Source organism: Thamnophis sirtalis, unplaced genomic scaffold, assembly GCF_051295495.1.
Source record: "Thamnophis sirtalis isolate CommonGarterSnake01/CBP01778 unplaced genomic scaffold, rThaSir2_p1.2 scaffold_11, whole genome shotgun sequence".
Classification (NCBI taxonomy): domain Eukaryota; kingdom Metazoa; phylum Chordata; class Lepidosauria; order Squamata; family Natricidae; genus Thamnophis; species Thamnophis sirtalis.
In genome coordinates, this window is record NW_028261391.1 from 24,112,113 (window position 1) to 24,134,217 (window position 22,105).

Consider the following 22,105-nt stretch of genomic DNA (forward strand, 5'->3'; position numbering starts at 1 on the left):
CACTTATTTACTGAACATATTAAGAGGCTGGTGATTAAGCATAGTATCAATTTTGCTAGCTGGGGTAAGTGACAAATTTATTGCTGTAACAGCTTTATTGGGTCACCTCAAGTTTGGGGATTATGAGAGGGCAAGAAAAAAACTTCTCAAATTTCATCTTTATATTATTATATACATTTTTTCAAGTTTCCTATATTTTCTTTTCTCCCTAATTAAATTTCAGAGTGTCATACTGTTTCATTGTAGGGATATCCATCCAGATACTTAAATAGTGTCCTATAGGTTTTTTAAAAAAATGTTTTTTCTAGTTTTTGAGGGATGCTAATCGGAATGTAGAAAAATCCCAAGTTTTGTTGCAGGACAGGTTTGTGGAAAGGCATTAAGAGATTGAAAGTATAATTTCATTGATGCTTCTTCTGATGATTTCCAATGTGGAGTTTACCTTTTTCAGAATAGCTGCACCCAAAAGAAACGTTGATTATCCATTATATTCCTAACTGTCCAGTCATTTCTAGCTTTAAATGATCAGTTGAAATGAAATCAGAATTTCACATTTGTGGCTGGATGCCTGTCTCCTGAAAGAGATTCTGTGATTATTATTATTTTTTGGCTGTTTCTTGGCAACTGCGTTATGGGTCCTACAGAGTTCAAATTCATTCAAAGTATTGACATTTATATGTGACCAGGAGGGTAGCTTCTCTGGAAATAAAGGGTCAGCATGTCATAATGTCTTAATGACATGAAACCTTACTGTCTTTTTAAACCATTCTTGTGAAATTCTACATGTCCCACAAAAACAGGAGACTAGATTGAATCAGAGCAAATACATTGAAGTTGAGTCCAGATAATAACAGAATAACAGAATTGGGAGGGACCTTGGAATGCTTCTAGTCCAACCCCCTACTTAAGCAGGAAATCCTATTTCAGACAAATGTTATAATACAGAATATGTATACAGAAGACAGAAGTATGTTTAGTTTCTGCATTTTGCCACTGAAAATACAATACAATACAATAGCAGAGTAAGAAGGAACCTTGGAGGTCTTCTAGTCCAACCCGCCGCAGGCAGAAAACCCTATACCGTTTCAGATAAATGGCTATCCAACATCTTCTTAAAGACTTCCAGTGTTGGGGCATTCACAACTTCTGGACGCAAGCTGTTCCACTAATTAATTGTTCTAACTGTCAGGGAACGGGACGCCTCTATGTCAGACACAGCGACGGGGCATCCGAATGCCCTGCTGCTGTGTCCGACATAGGGCGGCTTTTGCCTGCTTGCCTCACCAGCCATAAACCTCACCGCACGTCACTGGTGTTGGCTATTCCTGCCAGCTTGGTGTCATCTGCAAATTTGATGAGTTCCCCATTTATTCCCTCATCCAAATCATTGATGAAGATGTTGGATTGATGGATTCATCTGTTACATGGGGTGTGTATGTGCATCATATGTAAGATATTCTGGTATGCATTACTAAAAGATTCCATCATTGTCATTGGATTTATAAATAACTTCAGAATAGAAGAGTGACTTTTATTAGTTTAGAAAGATGTACAAGCTCCAGCCCTATTTGGTCAGGAATTGAGAGGCTCTCCTAGCCTAGCCTAGTAGTGCCCCAACTGTATGGATGCAATGGATTTTGTATAAAAATACCTTTGAAGAGAGAGAGTTCAAAGGCTTCAGCCAATCTGAAACAGAACTGCTAGCTCTGATCATATTTCCTGATATGATCATATGATTCGATAACTTTGGTATTTGCACTGGCTGCCGATCCATTTCTAGAATCATTTCAAAGTGTTGATGATTTTTATCTTCAAAGCTTGAGCCCAGCATATAGAAACAGCTAAAGGTACACTTGATTTTTGTGTGTTGTGTCAAGGGTAGTAAACAGAAACTCAATTAAGTTTAAATTAAAATCAATATTATTTATGTTCACATTAAAATTGGCGGTGTTTGGGTGGCCTGATCAATCATGGGCACATGCAGTTGTGGGACTGGAGGTTGGGAATCCCAAATCTAAAGGGACATTTCTTCCTCCTCCTTCTCCGCCTTAATTCTCTAGAATGGATTAAGTATTAGTTGACTGAACAGACGAATTAAGCTCATAAAACTGGGATGATAGCTTAAAATGTATTTGTTTGTTAGTTTACTTTATTAAATATATTTAAATCATACTTCAATCACAATGACTTAGTGTCTAATATAGAACAAATACAATGTAAAATATATCAAGTGAGTGAGCCTTCTGAGTTATGGCCATCAGTATTATTTTCCACCAGTTTAGAATTCAATTATTTTTAAGAAATGACAACTATTTCCCATCCCTTCTTTTTCTGCTGAGATTTGTTGTATTCTTTTGAAAATACTTGCTTATGTCTCTTTTGGGCCTGATTATACAGTAGGTATGTAATCCTGCCAAAAAAAAAAAAGCTATTTAGGAGCTATTTAGATTTTATAAATTAAAAGTACACATTATCCTTGCTTAATAACAAAAATAAAGTCTTGCTAAATGATGTGATAGGTAAGCAAGAGACCATGTGACCACAACAGATGTACAGCCTTACTTCTGAGATGGTGACTAAGGAAATCACTCATAGTCATTAATTGAGACATCACGTGACCATGATTTTACTGCCAGCTTATCTATTGATTCTGATTTTGGAAGCACACTGAGGAGTATGCAAATGATGTCTATGGGACACTGCACAGTTCTAAATGACCACCAAGTTGCAAAGTGTCCAAATTTTAATCAAATGACTGCAGCCGTTTTGTAATAGAAGTATGAGGATTGATTGTTATTTTTTTGTACCACTGCAACTTCAAATGATCACTAAACAGGGCAATCGTTAAGCGAAAACTACCTGTAATGAAACTATAGCTGTATCTAACCAGACTTGCACTAGACTTTTTAATGTGATATGAGGGAAATAAGGCAAACCTCAGGCTAATCCATTCCAACGTTGCCTTTCCTTCTCTGAAGCTCTTATTTCAAGTTATAATTAGTCATTAACATGTTGTCAAAACTCTACACTCAGGATATTGTGATCCATGGTTTCTTAGAACAAGTTAGCTTCATAATATATTATGAATTTGGCTTGTTTCAAGCCTGTATTAACATTGAATGAAGTAGTACGCTACAGTAGAGTGTCAAAGTTGCATCTTCACAGCATCATCACGTGACTTATTGGGACTTTCCCCCCCTTTTGCTAAACCGGGTGTGGCCAGCACACGAGTTTGATACCCCTGCACTTCAGCTAACAGAAGAAATGGTCACATAACTCTATTTTCAAAATAACTGCAGAATAACATTGTTGACACATACGTGATGAATTTCTTGAAATATTTTCTTACACATTCTTGAAAGCAGTTCCAGTTAGCCCTTTCTGTTCCACGCATGCACTATTGTAGTGTTGTTGGCTCTATCACGCAATTGGTCCAATAGTAGCCCACATACATACCATAGATATAGCCTGACTCACAATAGCTTCTGTAAACACAAATGATGTTCACCCACTTTAAACTTACTGGCTTTATTTGAATCCATACTGAGTCAGCAAATGTAGCATGAGCCAGAACTACATGCAATCTAGATTATGTATAATCTGATTACAAATATCTCTAATTTAATGTAAAAACACTTTACTAGGCAGAATTAAAAATACTATTACTGAAAGGATGCTGCAGAGATTCTCTTGCATACCTCCTTTAAAGCTTACAATTAGTTGATTAATATTTAGCAGTGTAAGTAGACTTTTTTTAGTCCATTACTGTGTGGATTTAGCAACACAGAGATAATTATTTTAAAAGACCATTGTGAACATTGTGTATATCTGAAGCAAATCCTCTTTAACATATACTATATTTACAAAACCAAAATCATGATAAGTGATAAGCAAACTCTTCTTTGAGGACAAATCCTCATTACAGTAAAAAGGGAGTTAGTAGTTGAACTTGTTCCTGACAACCAGTCTCAATATTGTTGAAAATCATAGTTATTTGGTTCCAAGATCACGAGATACGGTTCTCATTACAAATAAATAAATATCAGTCTGTGTTCAGTGCTAATAAAAGATCTTATTCAGCTCAATTGGGTTACACAGACATTTTGTAAACACTTACAGGATTATATTATACTCTATTCAGTTTGCATGGATCAGGTTGTATTTACACTACAATAAAATAGCCATAGTGAAATATTTTCAAATAGAAAAACTTTGGCAAACGTAGTTATCTCTTGCATTCTCCTTTTTAAAAAAAAATAAAAAAAAATTAGGCCTACATTTACATTTAGCAAGGATTAATATCCATTAAACTCAGTAGAAATTAGCTTGAAATAAAAAAAGATTAGGGAAATGTTAGTAGCAAATATAAATTGAGCTATTTTTGGATTTCACAGATGTATTTTCTTTCTATGAGTGTTGTATCTAGCTGCTACAGATAATTGGTTATGCTTTTTCCTTAGGAGGCTGACACAGATGAGAACCAGGGAACTTTAAACTTTGAAGAGTTTTCTGTGTTTTATAAGATGATGTCATTACGGCGTGACCTATACTTGCTGCTCTTGAGCTATAGTGATAAGAAAGACCACCTCACTGTTGAAGATTTTACTCAGTTTTTGAAGATAGAACAGAAGGTAAGATGCAAAACAAAAATGATTAACACTCCAAATCATAACAAAATGTCCCCATTTGCTTTTTGCATTCTGTTGCTTTTATCTTGAAAACATTTATCAAAAACAACTATCTAATACTTGTATCATTGAAAATATTGACATCTATACTCGTGCGCATTGAGACCAGAGAACGTTTTATGAATCAGAGCTGCATAGATTTCATTTCTTTTATTCTGAGCACTATTTTATTTTCTATATTTTCTGTAGATGCTTATGTAACTTGAAAGTGTCACAACTCATAACTACACTTTTCCAGAATGCAAAGATTTTGTTTGAAGCTGGGGGTAAAAAAAGATCAATTATTTCTTATTCAAGAGACCTTTTAGCCACTGGAACTCATCTTCTCCCATCAGATGTATATGTTGACAAATCCTTTCTTTTTGTCTGTCTCTAAATAGAAAAATAAAATTTGATTGCTTCACACAATGAGGTGTTCCCAGAAAAAGAGAATGTATTGGTTACTAATGTCTTATAGCAAAAGAAGAACATGACGTTTCTGCTCCTACTGAGCTATGGATGCAACTCACTGTTTATAATACCTCCTCAAATTGTCTAGAAATCATGAAAATCAGAATACGATTTACAAATCAATTTCTGCTTTAGAGGCCCTGATGCCATACACAGTATTCATTGCACTATATTCACCTGTCCAAAAGCTTCACATGAAGACCTTGCTTGTCTCCTTTATCATCTGCAGTTAGGCTGGATATTACTAGAATGACAGTTCTTGGACAGATTATATGAATACTGTGCCAGAAAAACACTTAGATCAGTGCTTTTGGGCATTAGGGGGAGATATTTTTAATTTATCGGAGTATTTAAAAAGTTTTTATTGGTGTTTTGTTGTGTATTTATGACTTACACTGGGTTTGCTAGATTGATCAGCTTTGGCTGCCACTTCAATGATATCTATTATTGTGAAAGTAGTATTGCCACCTCCTTTGCTTTAAAGAGACCTTATATATGTACTAGGTCAGTGGTTCCCAAACTTGGCAACTTTAAGACTTGTGGACTTCAACTCCTAGAATTCTCCAGCCAAGTCTTAAAGTTGCCAAGTTTGGGAACCACTGTACTAGGTAAATGATGATCAAATGGTTTTCCGGTTATGTTAGCAGCTGGAATCACCATTGCATGCAAGAAGATAATTTCTACTAGATTCACAATATGGATTTAAAGGAGACCACATGCTTTTCTTCTTGTTTATTATTAGTGTCATGTTCATGGTGTAGAAGGATAAAAGCTAAAATATCAGTTTTGAAGCATCCAGAAAGAAAGATTATAGGCTTTGGGTATAGCTCAAGGCCAAAGCCAATATTGACACCTGTTATAAATAATTGGTATTTTGTTTCATTGGTGTATCAGCTTTGGATGGTCATCTGTTATTCATTACCAATGCATTTGTCAGCTGTAATATGCCCAGCTTCTCTATCCCTGTCACTATTCATAGGGCTTATCACGTATATTCATGCAAGACAGTTATATGGTGTCCATTACTTCACTCTGGATCAATGACTTTGAAAAAACACCTGCTATCCATTCAAAAGATTGCAAACGTGCTCAGCATTATAATTTACTTTTAGGAGACAAGTTGAGCTTTGAAGTTGAAATGAGTAATAAAAATATATATGAGGCACACAGAAGAACATTGAACCTAAGTGCTTCAGTAACAGAATGTCAGTGATACATATTGACCAGCACAAGTTAGTCCAATGAGGGTTACTTTATAAAGCCAGGGTAGATGAAGTTCAAGTTCAAATGATGTATTTAATCTGTTTTTCTTCTTGCCTGTGTTCTAGACTACCTACTATTACCAATCACACTTTGGTGGCTTAGAACCATAAGCAATTATCTGTATATATTACAGTATACTTTCTTTTGCATGTGTTTTTTGCTGTTTGTTTGAAACATCACCCACCTATATAAGCACAAATATTAAGTGAACATAATCCATACTGTGATTATGTCACAAGGTGAACTTAGTGTGCTCATATCACTTTATCAGATGTGATTGATGAACACTGAAAGAGAATTCCACTGTTGATATTAGGCTGAGGCTGAAAATAATTGCTTTGTTTTATGCTGAAGAATAGATGCTGAAAGACATTGTATTCTGGAGTCTTTCATTACTTCTAGAATTTCAGCAAATTTGGAAGGATAAATATACCTTCTCATTCATGAACTGATAGAGAGGAAGGAAGGCAAAGTGCTAGTGCCCTGAGAGATCATCGTTCCTTAAACGGGGAGAGCCTTCTCTGTTGCAGCTCCGGCCCTCTGGAACGAGCTCCCTGTTGAGATCCGGATCCTTACTACCCTCCCGGCCTTCCGCAAAGCCACCAAGTCCTGGCTGTTCCAGCAGGCTGGGGGGAGCTGAGAAGCATCTACCTCCATAGAAATTGTGAATGTTGGTTTTGTTTTTAATATGTTGTCTTTGTCTTGTTCCCCCCTTTCCCTTGTCTTTTGTGAGCCGCCCGGAGTCCTCCGGGAGTGGGCGGCATACAAGACAAATAAATAAATAAATAAATAAATAAATAAATAAATAAATAAATAAATAAATAAATAAATAAATAAATAAATAAATAAATAAATAAAACAAGCCTTTTTGATTGGCTTGGGAAATGAAAGAACATGAACATTACAGTTCAACAGAAGCTCTTCATTCAAGATGAAATAATCTCTTGTCATTGATGAAGATTACAATTTCTATCATTTTCAGTGATGCCACTTTATTCAAGTTATTTTTAAAAACTTAGTAAACTGAAACTAGGTTTCCTATTCTGTACATTTTATTGAATTTATGAATAATGGAAATTAAACTTTAGTGAATGATTATAGAATTCGTTAACACAAAGTTTCAAATCAGGAATCACAGGAATACAATCATTTTCTTTTCTCATATTGCTAAATTTAATCCCAGTTTCCTAAATTGAATGTGGTTGAATGTGGTTATGCTTTCATCTTTAACATTCTATTGCAGTAATACCAGTGTAAATGTAAAAATGTTTAATGTTAAATGTCAGAATAACTGGGTTTTCTGAGAATTATTAGCGAACAATAAATTTGAGTCATATTTTAATGTTGATTAAATGTTGATTAATGTTGAAAATCAACAGATATTTATTTTGCAAACACAGAGGGCAATCCATGTTTAGTTATTTATTCAACTCAATTTCAATGTGGCCCAATCCTTCTGCTAAAACCTAAGAAAAACTTGTAATATGCGTGGAAAAAGGAAGAATTTGATTTAGGTTAAAATTGACCTGCTAGATGAGCAGAACTTTTATTTGGTGCTTATTTCTTGTTCAGCATCCCTAGTCTCTGGTGGCCTTGTCATTTTATGTTTTGGTGATGGAACTAAACTTTATAAATGTGCATAATGAAACCTACTCATAATTATGCTTCAACACTGGAAATTTTAAAGAAGAGATTGGACGACCATATGTCCGAAATGGTATAGGGTTTTCTGCCTGAGTAGGGGGTTGGATCAAAAGACCTCTAAGGTCCCTTCCAACTCTGTTATTCTGTTATAGATGAAGAAATTGAAGTTGTGGATATGGAATTGGTGGGAATTAGTCTCTCCTTGCTATTTGCTCCTATGTATTTTTTTTTTCTTTTTGTTCACTTTGTGAATGCATTTTATTGCAGTTCTGAATTTTAATTTTGACTTGTTTTATTTTGTATGCTGCCCTAGGAACCACTCTTATAAGGTGGCTTATAAATTGAATGAATTAATAGATAATGCTGAGATTGTCTCAAAGGTCCTTTTGCAAAAGGCAACTTGTCTGTTTTTTCCTTGAGAAAGAAGAAGAAGGAGAAAACATTTTGCTTCTCATCAAAGAAGCTTCATTGGTTTTGGCAGGGGATGATAGAAGAATTGATCCATTGTTCCAGTTGGATGAGAAATGAAATGCCTTTTAAAAAGCACCTTTGAGACTACTATGACCTGGATGACTGAGAATTTCCACAGACAATAGTACTGAGAGTTGATATGACTGCTGGACTTAAATAATATTCTTAGCAAAGTTTCCCAGTTTAGTCATATCATAATGTTATAACTTCTCTCTCTGCATATATAGATATAAACATTCCACAATTTCTGAATGTTTTGCCTTTGGAGCAAGAATAACACTTGATAAAGAATTTTATTCTATTCTTGGCGATCTCACACTTTGCTGTTCATCTAAGAAAATTCAGTTTAGCTTTAATACCTATGTAGTGACATTGTTATTTCATAGTGATTACACTCTAAGTGGGAGGAATCATTGATGCTCTCTGAGCTTGGTTGTTTGTTTGCAGACATTTTCCTACCAGACTAGGTAATACAGTATATTCAGTGTTAGAAAAGAATGGAGTTTGCTCTCTGTTTGTATACATTAGCTTTCTCTCTCCTTGTTGGTGGGATGTTGTTTTTGTCTTAACAGTTTCTTAATTAGGCTGTTGTTTACTTCTTCATTGTTTACCTGGTGTTAATATCTGCTTATCTTGTTGTTGATTGCTAGTGAAGAGATCCTCTGATCTTTTGTTTTCTTATTAGTTTTTTTATTGTCTCTTGAATGGTATGCAGATGTTGTTTATCTCTGTCTGCCTGTTGCTGACTGATTTATTTGAGTGCCATGCTTCCAGGAATGCCCCACCGTTTCTGGATTGAGATTGATTTAGGGTATTCATAGTTTCCCAGCTGAAATTATGGTTAGTTCAGTCCATGTGTTGTAAAATTAAGCAATTTTCATGATGTCTTCTGACAGTTAGTTGCTAGGTGGTGTTCACGGATGTGCTGCAGGAGTGAAATTCGGCAGGTTCTAACAGGTTCTGGAGAACCGGTAGTGGAAATTTTGAGTAGTTCAGAGAACCAGTAAATACCACCTCTGACTGGTCCCAGAGTGGGGTGGGAATGGAGATTTTGCAATATCCTTCCCCCAGAAGTAGGGAGGAAATGGGGATTTTGCAGTAACCTTCCCCTGCCACACGAACTGGTAGTAAAAAAAAATGAATTTCACCACTGATGTGCTTTACTGGTCTTATCTCTGTTTGTCCTATATAGGAGCTGTTACAGTGTTTAGATAATTTGTATTTTTCTTCTTGGGCTAATGGGTCTTTTGATTTAGCTTAAGATATTTTAGAGAGCTTTAGGTGGTTTGGGTGTCCAGAACTCTCTTTCTAATACTGATAGGGCAAGATACCAAATATAAATAGATAGCAAACCACACTCCCTTCTATCACTGAAGATGCAATCCAGTCTAATAACAAAATGTCTGCAAACAAACAATCAAACTCAGAGAACATCAAGGACTCTACAGTTCACACTGAGATGCAGTTATTCTCTTCTCATTAAGAGTGTGTAATTTGCAATGCACTGGAAAGTGTAATTGATATTATCTCATGAGCTGAGTCAAAAAGTGATGAGCACAATGTCACCAACCTGGGACAATTGTATCTAGAGAAATGACTCTAATGTTGCTTATGGTCTAGGCAACATGAATAACATTTGGGTTTTCCCAATTTCCACAGGAGAATGGATACCCATGCAAAACTGTTTATGTCTATGCTGGGTGACACAGCTATATATAGTTCTTTCCTTTGCTATTATACATACATGTGGAAACATCTGTTGCAGAACTACAGATCTATGCATTTTTTTTGCTTATAGGCTTTATTGTACCATAAATCCTGTGGTGGGGGGGATAAATACAATTTGGAACAGAGAAATGCATGGTTTCAGTTATGTTTACTGTTTATCTGCAGTATTTAAAGCATAGTTGTGATGCTTACAAAAACAAAAGCAACATATATAATTTTCAACTCACTACTGTAAAAGGTCATTGAAAAAATCCTGACAGTTGTAGTTACTGTTGACTGCACACCAAATATAACCATGGGATTTTAAACTTTGACATGGAGGTCGCTTTTTCTCAGAAGACAAACAAAAGAAATGTATCAATTTTATCTTTGGTGCAGATGAATAATGTGACAACAGAGTATTGTTTAGACATCATAAGAAAATTCGAGGTTTCAGAAGAAAACAAGAACCAGAATGTCCTGGGAATAGAAGGTAATATATTTTAGCATTTCAGTTCTTTTGGATGCTATTTTTTCATTGCTATTATGGAGCAAAGCTTTTAGAGCAATTTCTTCATTGAGACTTAATATAGTCTTCTGCAATACCGACATTCTAGGAATTCGTTAGATTTCAGCTCCCATCATGCTGATCACTCTTGTCCATGTAGCGGGTGATTGCAGAGATTGTACTTCGAAAACATGAAGAGTGCTGCCTAGAAAAAGATTAGATTAATATGTCAGTATGTAAATGAGAGGTCAGTCTATTAGCATTTTAATTAATGATGGAAAACATAAATGAGACTGAATAATGCAGAATGTGATGCTGTTATGAGACAGAGTTTGTTTTCCATTGAAATTCATTTCTATTCTTACTCTTTAGAATGGTAGATTTAGATTTAATTAGAAACAAGGAGAGAAAACAATGTAAGTGACTGCTGGTTGAAGTAGTATTTAAGCAGAACAAAAAGGACTATAATTAATTTTCTCTATTTCAAGACTTAACATAAAAAAATGAACAATGCCAGTGTCTGCCAGATGGAGAAAATAGGCTTTAATTTACATAGTATCAGTTCAAATTAATGTTGTCTTGAGCTCAATATCTATAGCCTTGCAAAAGTCACTTTCTGTCAACCTCCACTTCCTAGCTTTTAAACTGGAATTATAGTATCCAAACATTATAAAGGTTATTTTGCACTGAAAGCTAGAAAGTACTTTACAAATAACAAATGCTATTGTTTATAATTTTGCCTTCTTTAAATAAATGGAAAATAATAGAAGTGAGCTGTTCTCACATTATTTGGTGAACATGCTTAGAAATTATACAAGAAATATTGACCTGGTGAATCTAGAAATGGAGAAGTGGCTCCAATAAGTTGAAGAAAGTTTTTTAACAGCAATTCATATTAGCGTGTCTGTTTGGTATGAAACATGTTAGTTACCTGTGTCTTGAAAATATCCTATCTCAAGTTCACTTCCCCCAGGATTTAAATTGACAGGCTGACATATAGATTTAGCAGTGGTCTGAAATATTCTCCCTCATGTTTAGAGTTGTAGCATTCCTTTTCGTGTTGAAGGCACCATGTAAGGCGCTTCCAGTTTGAAAGAATTAGCCAATGACATCACTGTTGCCAGGGAGACACCTGTAGAGTCTCCTTTCAAGGAGCTGGAGAAAATGATGGGAGCTCACCCCACCATGCAGTAGCACTCAAGTCTTGAACTCAGATTTGCTAACCTGCAACCCAGCGTCCTAACCACCAGACTCCAGCTGTAGCATTGAACCTGAGGGAGAAAAAAAAAACAGACTAAAGCTTGTTGGTAGTTTTGAATATGAGCTTGCTGAGAATAAATTTGGATGAGAAAAGTCTCATCCCAATTTACTCTCAACAAGCTCATATTCAAGACTACCACCAAACCTTAGTCTGTATTGAACCTTTAGAGAAGCAGTTTCAAATAATTCTCAGGAAACATTTTCTGAAACAGAGAAGGATGGTCCAGGAATTATTTCTTGCAGAATCAGGAGTGCTTCATTTCAGTATTATCTGAAGCAATTACCGTGAACAGTCCTATGATTGAGCAACATATTTTGAGATTTACACAAATTATTAGTTACGCTGTAATTAAAAAAAACAACCCAAGTTTATTTTGTGTATTTTGTGGTGGATTTAAAGGAATGTCAATAACATCAAAATATCTCAGGCTGGCCAGCAATGCCTGTAGCAAGTAAAAAAAAATGATGACATGATGCAGTCCTGTCCTTTCCAACTTGCATCATTGCATCTGACATAAGAAAGTAGGTCACAGGTTTACCTAATAATACACATTCCATCCCATTTCTCTTGCTTCATGCAGCTGATCTTGAAGGGTATTCCTTTTGAACATATTTAATTAAATTATTTAATTTTCTGTTCATCCAATTTTGTAAAGGCCAAACACAAACAAAATTTTCATGGGTGCACCTTCCACCTGGCTTGGAAATTACTTGGCTAATAAGATGCTGCCTATACCCATGTTGGCTTCCTAATTCAAACATTTAGATTATTATAAGTGAAAGAGTTTGGATTGACTGCTTGGTTAGTATGTAGACGCAGTCATTTTAAAGAGCTCATTAGTAATTCATCTTGTTATGGGGATAAAGATCAGCAATTTAACATTGTTAAACTCAACATTGCTTTAAGCAGCATTAGGCTGCAGTAAAACAAGTTTCTAAAAGATGGAAATTAATTTTGAGGGCAGTTGAGTAAGTAGTACTTACCATAGTAAGGATGATGACCTGTTTCTGTGGCATGAATGTATCAATGAATGAATGAATAAAATATATGGATGGATAGATGGATGGAACTAGACAGTGTGGGCCATCTTGCCTGAAACTGCACATCAAAATTGACAAAACAAAGCTCTCCAGGGTCTTTGTGAAACTTTTCTTTTTTCTTTTCATCACAAACATCCTTTCTGGTAGGCTGGAGAAAACAATCTGAAAAGAAGGTTAATATATAAGCTTAAGCATTTTGGAACCTCCAAAGCCTTACTGATTTTTTTCTTTTGTTGCTCTACTCGAGTATCTCCTTGTGTTCTTATTTTCCATTAAAAAAGACCAAAACTAATATTCTATGTGACTAGAATAATTTCTATACTCAGTTTGAACTGGAAAAACTTTTTTAAAAACCTGCACAGTCTTTTGTTCTTGTTGTTGTTTTAAATTAGTTTTGTATGCCATCTGTGTAACATTACTATGTTCATGATGAGCCAGCTTATATTTCAGTGTTAAGGGACCAGGAAATTTGGGGTTTGAAATGTTTAATTAAAAATTATTTCTTCAAAGAGATTCGCTACTCCTTGTAATTGAAGGGGATATTTCATCATGTGACCCTTTGTGCAAGAAGGGCTGTCCCTCAATGATGAAATGAATAGGACATGAATGGGAACAGAAGAGAAGTGAGCAATATTCAAATCTGAAGTGATCTCCTTTTCTATATCTGCCAGTTATGCAGAAAGGAAATACGGCTTTTCTTAAGGTTGTATGGAGATATTGTGGGTTCTGGGAAAAAATGGATCTGATTAAAGGAGATGCTACCACATTGGTTATGGCACAGTTGTGTTGCACTATCCTGTCACCTGCCACTTCAATGGCTGCTTTACTCAATTGTATTATATTTCTGATCTTGAATGACTAGTAAGAGACCCATTAAAAGGGATATCTCCTTTAGGTTTAGGTTTAGGTTTATTAGCATTTGTAGGCCGCCCTTTTCCCTGAGGGGACTCAGGGCGGCTCACAGAAAAACCAGGAAGGGGGGAATACAACATTAAGATAACAACATATAATAAAATAATAAACAACATACATTCATCATTCGGGCGGGGTAACGATCCTTATCCCCAGGCCTGACGGGCGAGCCAGTTCTTCAAGGCTATGCGGAAGGCTTGGACGGTGGAGAGGGTACGAATCTCCACGGGGAGCTCGTTCCAAAGGGTCGGGGCTACTGCTGAGAAGGCCCTCCTCCTTGTAGTTGCCAGCCGACACTGGCTGGCCGATGGAATGCGGAGGAGGCCTAGTCTATGGGATCTTATAGGTCGCAGGGAGGTAATTGGCAGAAGGCGGTCTCTCAAGTATCCAGATCCACTGCCATGTAGGGCTTTATGGGTGATTAATAGCACCTTGAAGCGCATCCGGAGATCGACAGGTAGCCAGCGCAGCTCGCGGAGGATAGGTGTTATGCGGGTGAATCGAGGTGCACCTGCAATCACTCGCGCGGCTGCGTTCTGCACTAGCTGAAGTCGCCGAAACTACTAACAGCTACAGAAAGCATTGGATCCAAAACATTTCCATCTGCCTTGGATGTATTGCCTGCTTTTAGAATGGAACAACCAACGTATACCTCAGATCAAAAGTCATAATGTATGACACTTGCCACAGTTGGGCTGTGTTTTCTAAATCCTTGAAATGCTGTCAAATAAATTCCAAAAATAGATAAAACAGCCATTGCTTTTGCCTTGTAAGATTCAGGTCTTAACAGACCATAGACAAGACAAGGAAAGCACTTCAGCATTGAATATGCTTTGGATGAATTGGGATGTGTATCTAAAATCTCAGTTTTGGCTTACTTACTGATGGAATGGAAGTGATTAGTGACTTATGATTATGCATCAAAATGTATGAAGCATTAAAGCAAGAGATCTCAATGGTAACCATTTGGCTAATGCTAGAACGACATTTGAAAGAAAGTATCTGAGTGATGATTCTTGAACAGTTTCTATTTTATGATGTTATTCCTTTCATGAATGATCTAAATTAGTGCACTTAATATACAACTTTTCAATATTTTGCTATTTTTTTAAATAATTTTATAGGCTTCACCAATTTTATGTGCAGTCCGGCCTGTGATGTGTTCAATCCACTGCACAGCGAGGTACATCAGGATATGGAGCAACCTCTTTGCAACTATTTTATTGCTTCTTCCCACAACACATATCTAACTGGAGACCAGCTTCTGTCTCAGTCTAAAGTAGAGATGTATGCCCGAGTCTTACAAGATGGCTGCCGATGTCTTGAAGGTGTATTCTTTATTTCACTTGGTGGTATATTGCTGTGGAGTTTCCACTATTACAATGAATATGTAACATTAGATCCTTCCAGACAGGTATTCCATATATGTGCATACATGTCCATTTACTCTGTTCTAGTCCTACAAAATATTTAAAACAGAATATGACCAAATGCTAGTAATTTATGCTTCTGTATAAATAAACCCAGTGGCTCAGTGGCTAAGACACTGAGCTTGTTGATCAGAAAGGTCTGTCGAACTGCGGTTCAAATCCCTAGCACCGTGTAATGGAGTAAGCTCCCATTACTTGTCCCAGCTTCTGCCAACCTAACAGTTCAAAAGCATGTAAGAAAGCAAGTAGAAAAATAGGGACCACCTTGGTGGGAAGGTAATAGTGTTCTGTGTGCCTTCAGCATTTAATCATGCTGGCCACATGACCACGGAGACGTCTTCAGATAGCGCTGGCTCTTTGGCTTTGAAATGGAGATGAGCACCACTCCCTACAGTCAGGAACGACTAGCACATATGTGCGAGGGGAACCTTTACTTTTATCTATAAATAAATATTTCAGAATACAGCACAAAAAATAATACTTTGATATACACAGCTATAAATAAAAGGTTGGGTAGTATTCTCACTTGTACATTCTGATGTACTTTTCTTTCCAGCAAAACTGTTGCTGTTATTGTGTGATAATAATAGCTTGTCAACTTTAATCATTTGCCAGCATGAGCTTTATAGATTATGAAAGATGAGACTTGATGCATATAATAAGAGAATGTCCACTTGTGAATAGCATCTTCAAATGCCAAATATATGCTTGGGGCATTGATCTCCTTTCAGCCTGTTTACGTGGAAGGGAAAGTATCAGCAAAATATTCATTTAACATAACAATGTTCTTGTCTTGATAGTTGATTGCTGGGATGGCCCAGATGGAGAACCAGTTGTGCATCATGGCTACACCCTTACTTCCAAAATACCTTTTAAAGATGTAATAGATGTAATAAACAAAAATGCCTTTACTAAGAATGAGTAAGTACAGTACATTCAGTATGCAAACAATACCTTCTGATTTGTGTATTTTATGCAATATCGCAATCAATTAAAAGAGAGATGTGCAAATCTCTTCTCATTACTATGTTTGTAAATAATATGTTAATATATGTGTTTAATTGATAACAGATTTCTTTCTTCAAACATAAAGCAAATTTTATTTCTCAATCGTATTTTAATAACAGAGTGTCCAATTTACTGTGTTGTAAGGTTTGCAAAGCGAATCTGTATATTTTTTGTAGGAAATGTCTTTGTATTTAAAGGGATTTATTTTTCAAGGATAAATGACTTGAAGATGTAGGGTAGATTAGTATTTTTCAAACAGAGGTTCTCTTAATGTTTTAATTATGGTTTCTAGAATTCTAGATATGATGCTGGCCTGTGTAGTTTATTGGGGTAGTGATGGCTTCCTCCAGTATCTCATAACCAGTTTTTTCCATCACTTTTTTCCTAAGATGGAAGTAAAGAACCACCAAATTCACTTTGCCTCCTGTTGACTTCATGAACACAACCATGCAATTTTCTTGATAACTGTATAGTAGTGCCATGCCTTCTTCCAAGATGTTTTTCAACTTTCCAATCTTGTCTATTGCTATCTTATTCCTTGATGGTCTCCCTTCCAGATACTAGCCGGCACGATCCTGCTTAGATTTCAAGTTAAAACATTATCAATTAACTGCTGAAACAGTTCCACTATCTTAAGGCATTTTTCCCCCACAGTACTGTTGTCAGTGTCAATTTAATAATATAGATAGCCTTTGACCTATGATTGCAACTAAGCCCCATATTCTGTTGCTAAGCAAAATAGTTGTTAAGTGAGTTTTGCCCCATTTTATGATCTTTTGTGCCACAGTTGTTAAGTAAATCACTGCAGTTACCATATTAAGATAGTAAAATGGTTGCAAAAGTGATCACATGACCCTGGGAACCTATAACTGACATAATTACATAAAGGTTGCCCAGGGTCTGAATTTTAATTCCATGACCACGGGGAGGCTGTAGTGGTCGTAAGTATAAAAAAGTCATGAGACACGAGCTGTTGTAACTTCAAAGGAGTCACTAAACAAATGGTTGTAAGTCCAGGAGTAATTGAAATGAAGGCAGATGGAGACGAATATGGAACTATGTACTGCTTCCTCTCTTTCTATATTATCCATGATTATCAAACATGATTTTAATAAAAAATGAAATGACTGATGTCAAATCTCTGCTCGGTGCACTTATTCAAATTCAAGTATCGCAGACAGAGGGTGGTTTAGCCCAGTGATGGTGAATCTATGGCATGCAGAGCCCTCTCTGCAGGCATGTCAGCCATCGCCTAGCTCAGCTCCACCATCCATGCATGCGTGCCTCCCGCCAGCCAGCTGATTTTTGGGTCTCTGCCAAGCATGTGGGAGATACAAGTGCATGTGCAGGAAAGGCGGGGGGTTTACATGTGCATGCATGGGAGACGGGGGAAAGTGCAGTGTGCGGGGGAGGTGGGGGGGTTACATGTGCATGCATGGGGGACAGGGAGAGAGTGCTGTGTGCAGGCCCCCCCCTTTTTGGTCCTGGGAGGCCTCCTAGGCCAATTTTTTGGTCCCAGGAGGCTGCAGGGAGGCCTGCTACGCTCAAAACGCGGCGCAGTGGTGGTGGTGTCATGCACGCACAGCATAATGGGTGTGGGCCCACATGCCCGCACTGCCTTGCGCACACGCACACTTTCAGCAGGTGAGGACAAAAAGGTTAGCCATCACTGGTTTAGCCATCACTGAGCCTACTCAGTCAAGAAGAAAAAACTACATTTTGCGCTAATTAGTTACGCTCTTATAGTTAGTTTCTATCTAATTGGAATCTGCTTTAGTGAAATCCGATATTCCTTGTCCTGCAGTATGGAAGGTAAAGAGAAGAAATCTTGATCTTCGGTATGACATTCTTTTAGAAATTTGACAAATCTATATAGTTCCCTGGATCTTTCACCTTAATTTTTGAAGATGGGGAAGATACAGTATGTCTTCTTCAAGTCATCTGGCACTACCACTACTCCAGGATTTTTCAGAAATAATATATAAAAGTTTTGCTAATCATTTATTAAATTTTTGCTAGTTCTTTATTAAAATGTTTTCAGTATCAAAGGATGTAACTCATCGTCGTCCTGAAATTTAAATTAATTCTAAATAAATATACATTATTTCACAACTTGTATCCATTAGTATCTTTCTGTCCTCAGTGAACAACTGGTGGATTGATTGTTTTCTTTTGTGAACTCCATACTCATAGAAGTTAAAAAATAGTGTTGCCCTGCAGTGGTTTCAATGTTTTCAAAATATGATTTCCCTCTCATTTTTAGGTTTCCGATTATATTGTCTATTGAAAATCACTGTAATGTTGAGCAGCAAAAGAAAATTGCCCAGTACCTCAAGGAGATTTTTGGTGACAAGCTAGATTTGACTTCTGTGAACATCGGGGATCTCAAGCAACTTCCAAGTCCTCAGAGTTTGAAGGGCAAAATCCTAGTCAAGGTAAACAGTTACAAAGAGTGGTCTTCTGAAAAGCTGTAATTTCAATCTTATATCTAGCTTGGTTTTTCTTTTCAAATTCTATCTACAGATGAGATGTCTCCTCCAGAATTGTGTTCCGTGTGTAGGGATGTATGTGTGTGATATTAAATAACTGGATGTTAAAATGGAAGTGATCATGGGGTTCTTCTGTTAACTGGAAGACCCAAATAGTGTCGGTAAAATGTTGAGGATCATTCTCAAAAGTTAGCAATACCATGGTCTATTTTGAGAGGGTTTTAAGGAGCAAACCATAAGTATATGCAAGTCTACAGATATTAATTTAGGAGGCTCTTAAAACTCCAGCCCTGAGAAAGCAAAAGAAAGAATGGATTGACATTTTTAACCCATTCCTTATTTGGAGACCTCTGAAGGGGTAGTACGAGAATGATATTGAAGTATGGCCCCAGTCTGTACATTTTATATCCATGATCGAGTTCAATATCCTTTGTCTGTTATACATAGGAAACTGTTCTGTCCTCCCTTCTCTGCTCGTTAAACAGACGACAGGCAAACAACTTAAAAGGAACTCTCATTATCAGTTCTCGGCTCAGACTGGCTGCGAGCCCAAAAATAACATAAATACAGTCTCTGACGAGATAACAGAATACCAAACAAAAACTCTTACAACACAATGCACTTCTCCAAGTGTATCCTTGAATCAGGGTTACAGAAAACAAAGCACTTCTCCAAGTGTATCTTACATAAACCACAACTGCTGATCAATCAATAGCAATAGCAGTAGACTTATATACCGCTTCATAGGCCTTTCAGGCCTCTCTAAGCGGTTTACAGAGAGTCAGCATATTGCCCCCAACAATCTGGGTCCTCATTTTACCCACCTCGGAAGGATGGAAGGCTGAGTCAACCCTGAGCCGGTGAGATTTGAACCGCTGACCTGCTGATCTAGCAGTAGCCTGCAGTGCTGCATTTAACCACTGCGCCACCTTGGCTCTTGGCTCTCAATGTTGAACGAACCAAGGAACGTTGACTCCTGCAACTAGGGCTTGGCACCATCCGTCCTTTTATCCCCAGAATATGCCCATAACAAGCCCCAGCTGCATAATTAATCTTGCATCCCGAAAAGACTCACAGAAGACTGCTGCTGAGTCACAACAGGAAACAGGTATACATATTCTGCTGAATATCTCTATTGAAGGAGAGTCCATCACCACTCAATGTAATTTATCTCTCTGTTGAATAAGTTATATGACCAAACATTTCCCAAAGTTTAGTTAAAAAAAGCTCTGCTCCCTTACAATTTCCTTTTTATATTCTATTTCTGCTCTTCAAAACATTACACAATAGATCTTTCTTTCCTGTAGGTAAAACAGAAGACACAAGTAGATAAAAGACTTCCAGATATTTGAAGCTAGCTATTAACACTTAATTACTTCATTAATAATATTTCATGAAGTCCTCTTATCTCCAGATTAATACTTTTATTTATTAGGTAAAGTTGAATTGCCAGTGCATCATATCCGCAACATAAATGTTTTTGACAACATTTAATCAAAGTGTTTATTCAAAATAAGAGAATTTTTGTATCTTTTAATAGAGCATTTGGGATGCATAGGATTGATTATTATTTATATTTGAATATATTTAATTTATATACAGTATGAAATCATGATTGTGTCAGGGTTCCAAGTAACACCCCCAATGAAAGAAAACTTCGAAGCTTGAGTTTCCTCAAAGTTCCATTTTATTAGAGATGTCCTATTGGCACATCTGGGAAAATCTGAATCTGAAAGCTTCCAGGTTTTCCCACCCAGTTGAAAGTTCAAGACCCTGCCCCAACACCCACAAGTTCATCACATGGTTCAATCATTCATTGCCACAAAGAAAGATTTCTCCCATCCACATCTGTCCAGGTGCAGGGACAAAGCAACCTTGACTTTCTGAGAAAGAATATTATTATGGCTACACATCACCCATACTCTGTATAATCCCACCCCCATTTTCCCACAGTAGAAAGTGTAGCAGGTCTGAAATCCAAAAGGTAAAAGATGGGTCTGACAGATTGACGACAATGGTCAATGCACCTAACCACTGGAAAAAAAAACAGTAAAGATTTGCCCATTTTTCTAGGCTACCTGTAGCTTCCTTGTTTGGATCTTAGATGAACCATTTAGCAACATCCTTGTAGCAGCCTTCTCCAACCTGCAAATGTGGATGCTTCAGCTTCCAGAATTCTCAACATCCTTTTGGAATTTTGGGCAAAAAACGCCATTCTTTTTTAAGATACCCAAACTAGGGAAAACTCTGATGGAAAGCAGAACCACCACACTGGTCACTCTTTATCTTTTGCGGAAGAGAGTTTTGTATTGCTTTTGAATTCCATCTTTTGAGAGTGTGCTATCTATATCCGATGACTGCCCTTTGATACTTCTAAAGAAGAGACTTTAGTGGGGTGAACACTACCTCAGTGAACCCAAAGCCAAATCTGTGCTTCCTAAATGCGTCTTTCATTTGACTAGATCCGTGATGGCAAATCTATGGCACGCGAGCCATTTGTCATGCAAGGCACGTAAGGCATGTGTGTGCTGGCCAGCTGACCGGCCTTCTTTTGAGGCCATTTTTCACCCTCCAGAGGCTTAGCGCAAAAAACCTGGCCCTATGGGCAAATCAGAAGTTTGGGAACAGACTTCCAGTTTGCTCGTAGGGCCGGTTTTAGCCCTCTGGAGCATTCAGGAGCCCTCAGAAGGCTTCTCTGAAGGCTCCGGAGGGAAAAAACCGACACTATGAGGAAACTGGAAGTCACTTCTGGGTTGCTCGTAGGGCCGGTTTTAGCCCTCTGGAGCCTTCAGGGGCCTTCAGGAGGCTTCCCTGAAGGCTCCAGAGGACGAAAAACAGCCCTACAAACAAACTGAAAGGGTGGGGCAGGGGAGGCTGTTTTTGCCCTGCCCAGGCTCCTATGAAGTCTCTGGAGCCTGGGGAGGATGAAAAAAGCACACCAAAAATGGGGGAGCGCTTGTCATGTGTGCATGCGCGCTGTGGTCATGCTCATAGCATGGGTGTGGCACACCCGCACACAACCCCCCTGCACTCTCCCTGCTTTTGGCACGTGAGCCAAAAAAGGTTCGCCATCACTGGTGCATTTCTATTTCATGTGATTCTGCTTAGTACAAAGGCTATTGCAGTGCTGATAAAAAGATGACATGAAATACATAAATAAGGTGACAGTGTCTTCTGTAGAACAGTACGTTTTTATTGGAATTTGGAACTAATCAAAATTGGATGAGTCATATC

At 37.3% G+C, this 22,105-nt stretch overlaps 1 protein-coding gene across 4 annotated transcripts in view; it reads left to right on the top strand.

Moving 5' to 3' along the window:
- PLCH1 (phospholipase C eta 1) overlaps nt 1-22,105 on the top strand; it is a 124,028-nt gene that overhangs the window by 59,692 nt on the left and 42,231 nt on the right. For all 4 annotated transcript variants that reach the window (XM_087725334.1, XM_087725335.1, XM_087725337.1 and 1 more), the window contains 5 exons: nt 4,461-4,631; nt 10,623-10,716; nt 15,069-15,272; nt 16,175-16,295; nt 18,646-18,817. In XM_087725334.1, coding sequence (XP_087581460.1) covers nt 4,461-4,631; nt 10,623-10,716; nt 15,069-15,272; nt 16,175-16,295; nt 18,646-18,817 — 762 coding nt within the window. The remainder of the gene's footprint in view (nt 1-4,460; nt 4,632-10,622; nt 10,717-15,068; nt 15,273-16,174; nt 16,296-18,645; nt 18,818-22,105) is intronic.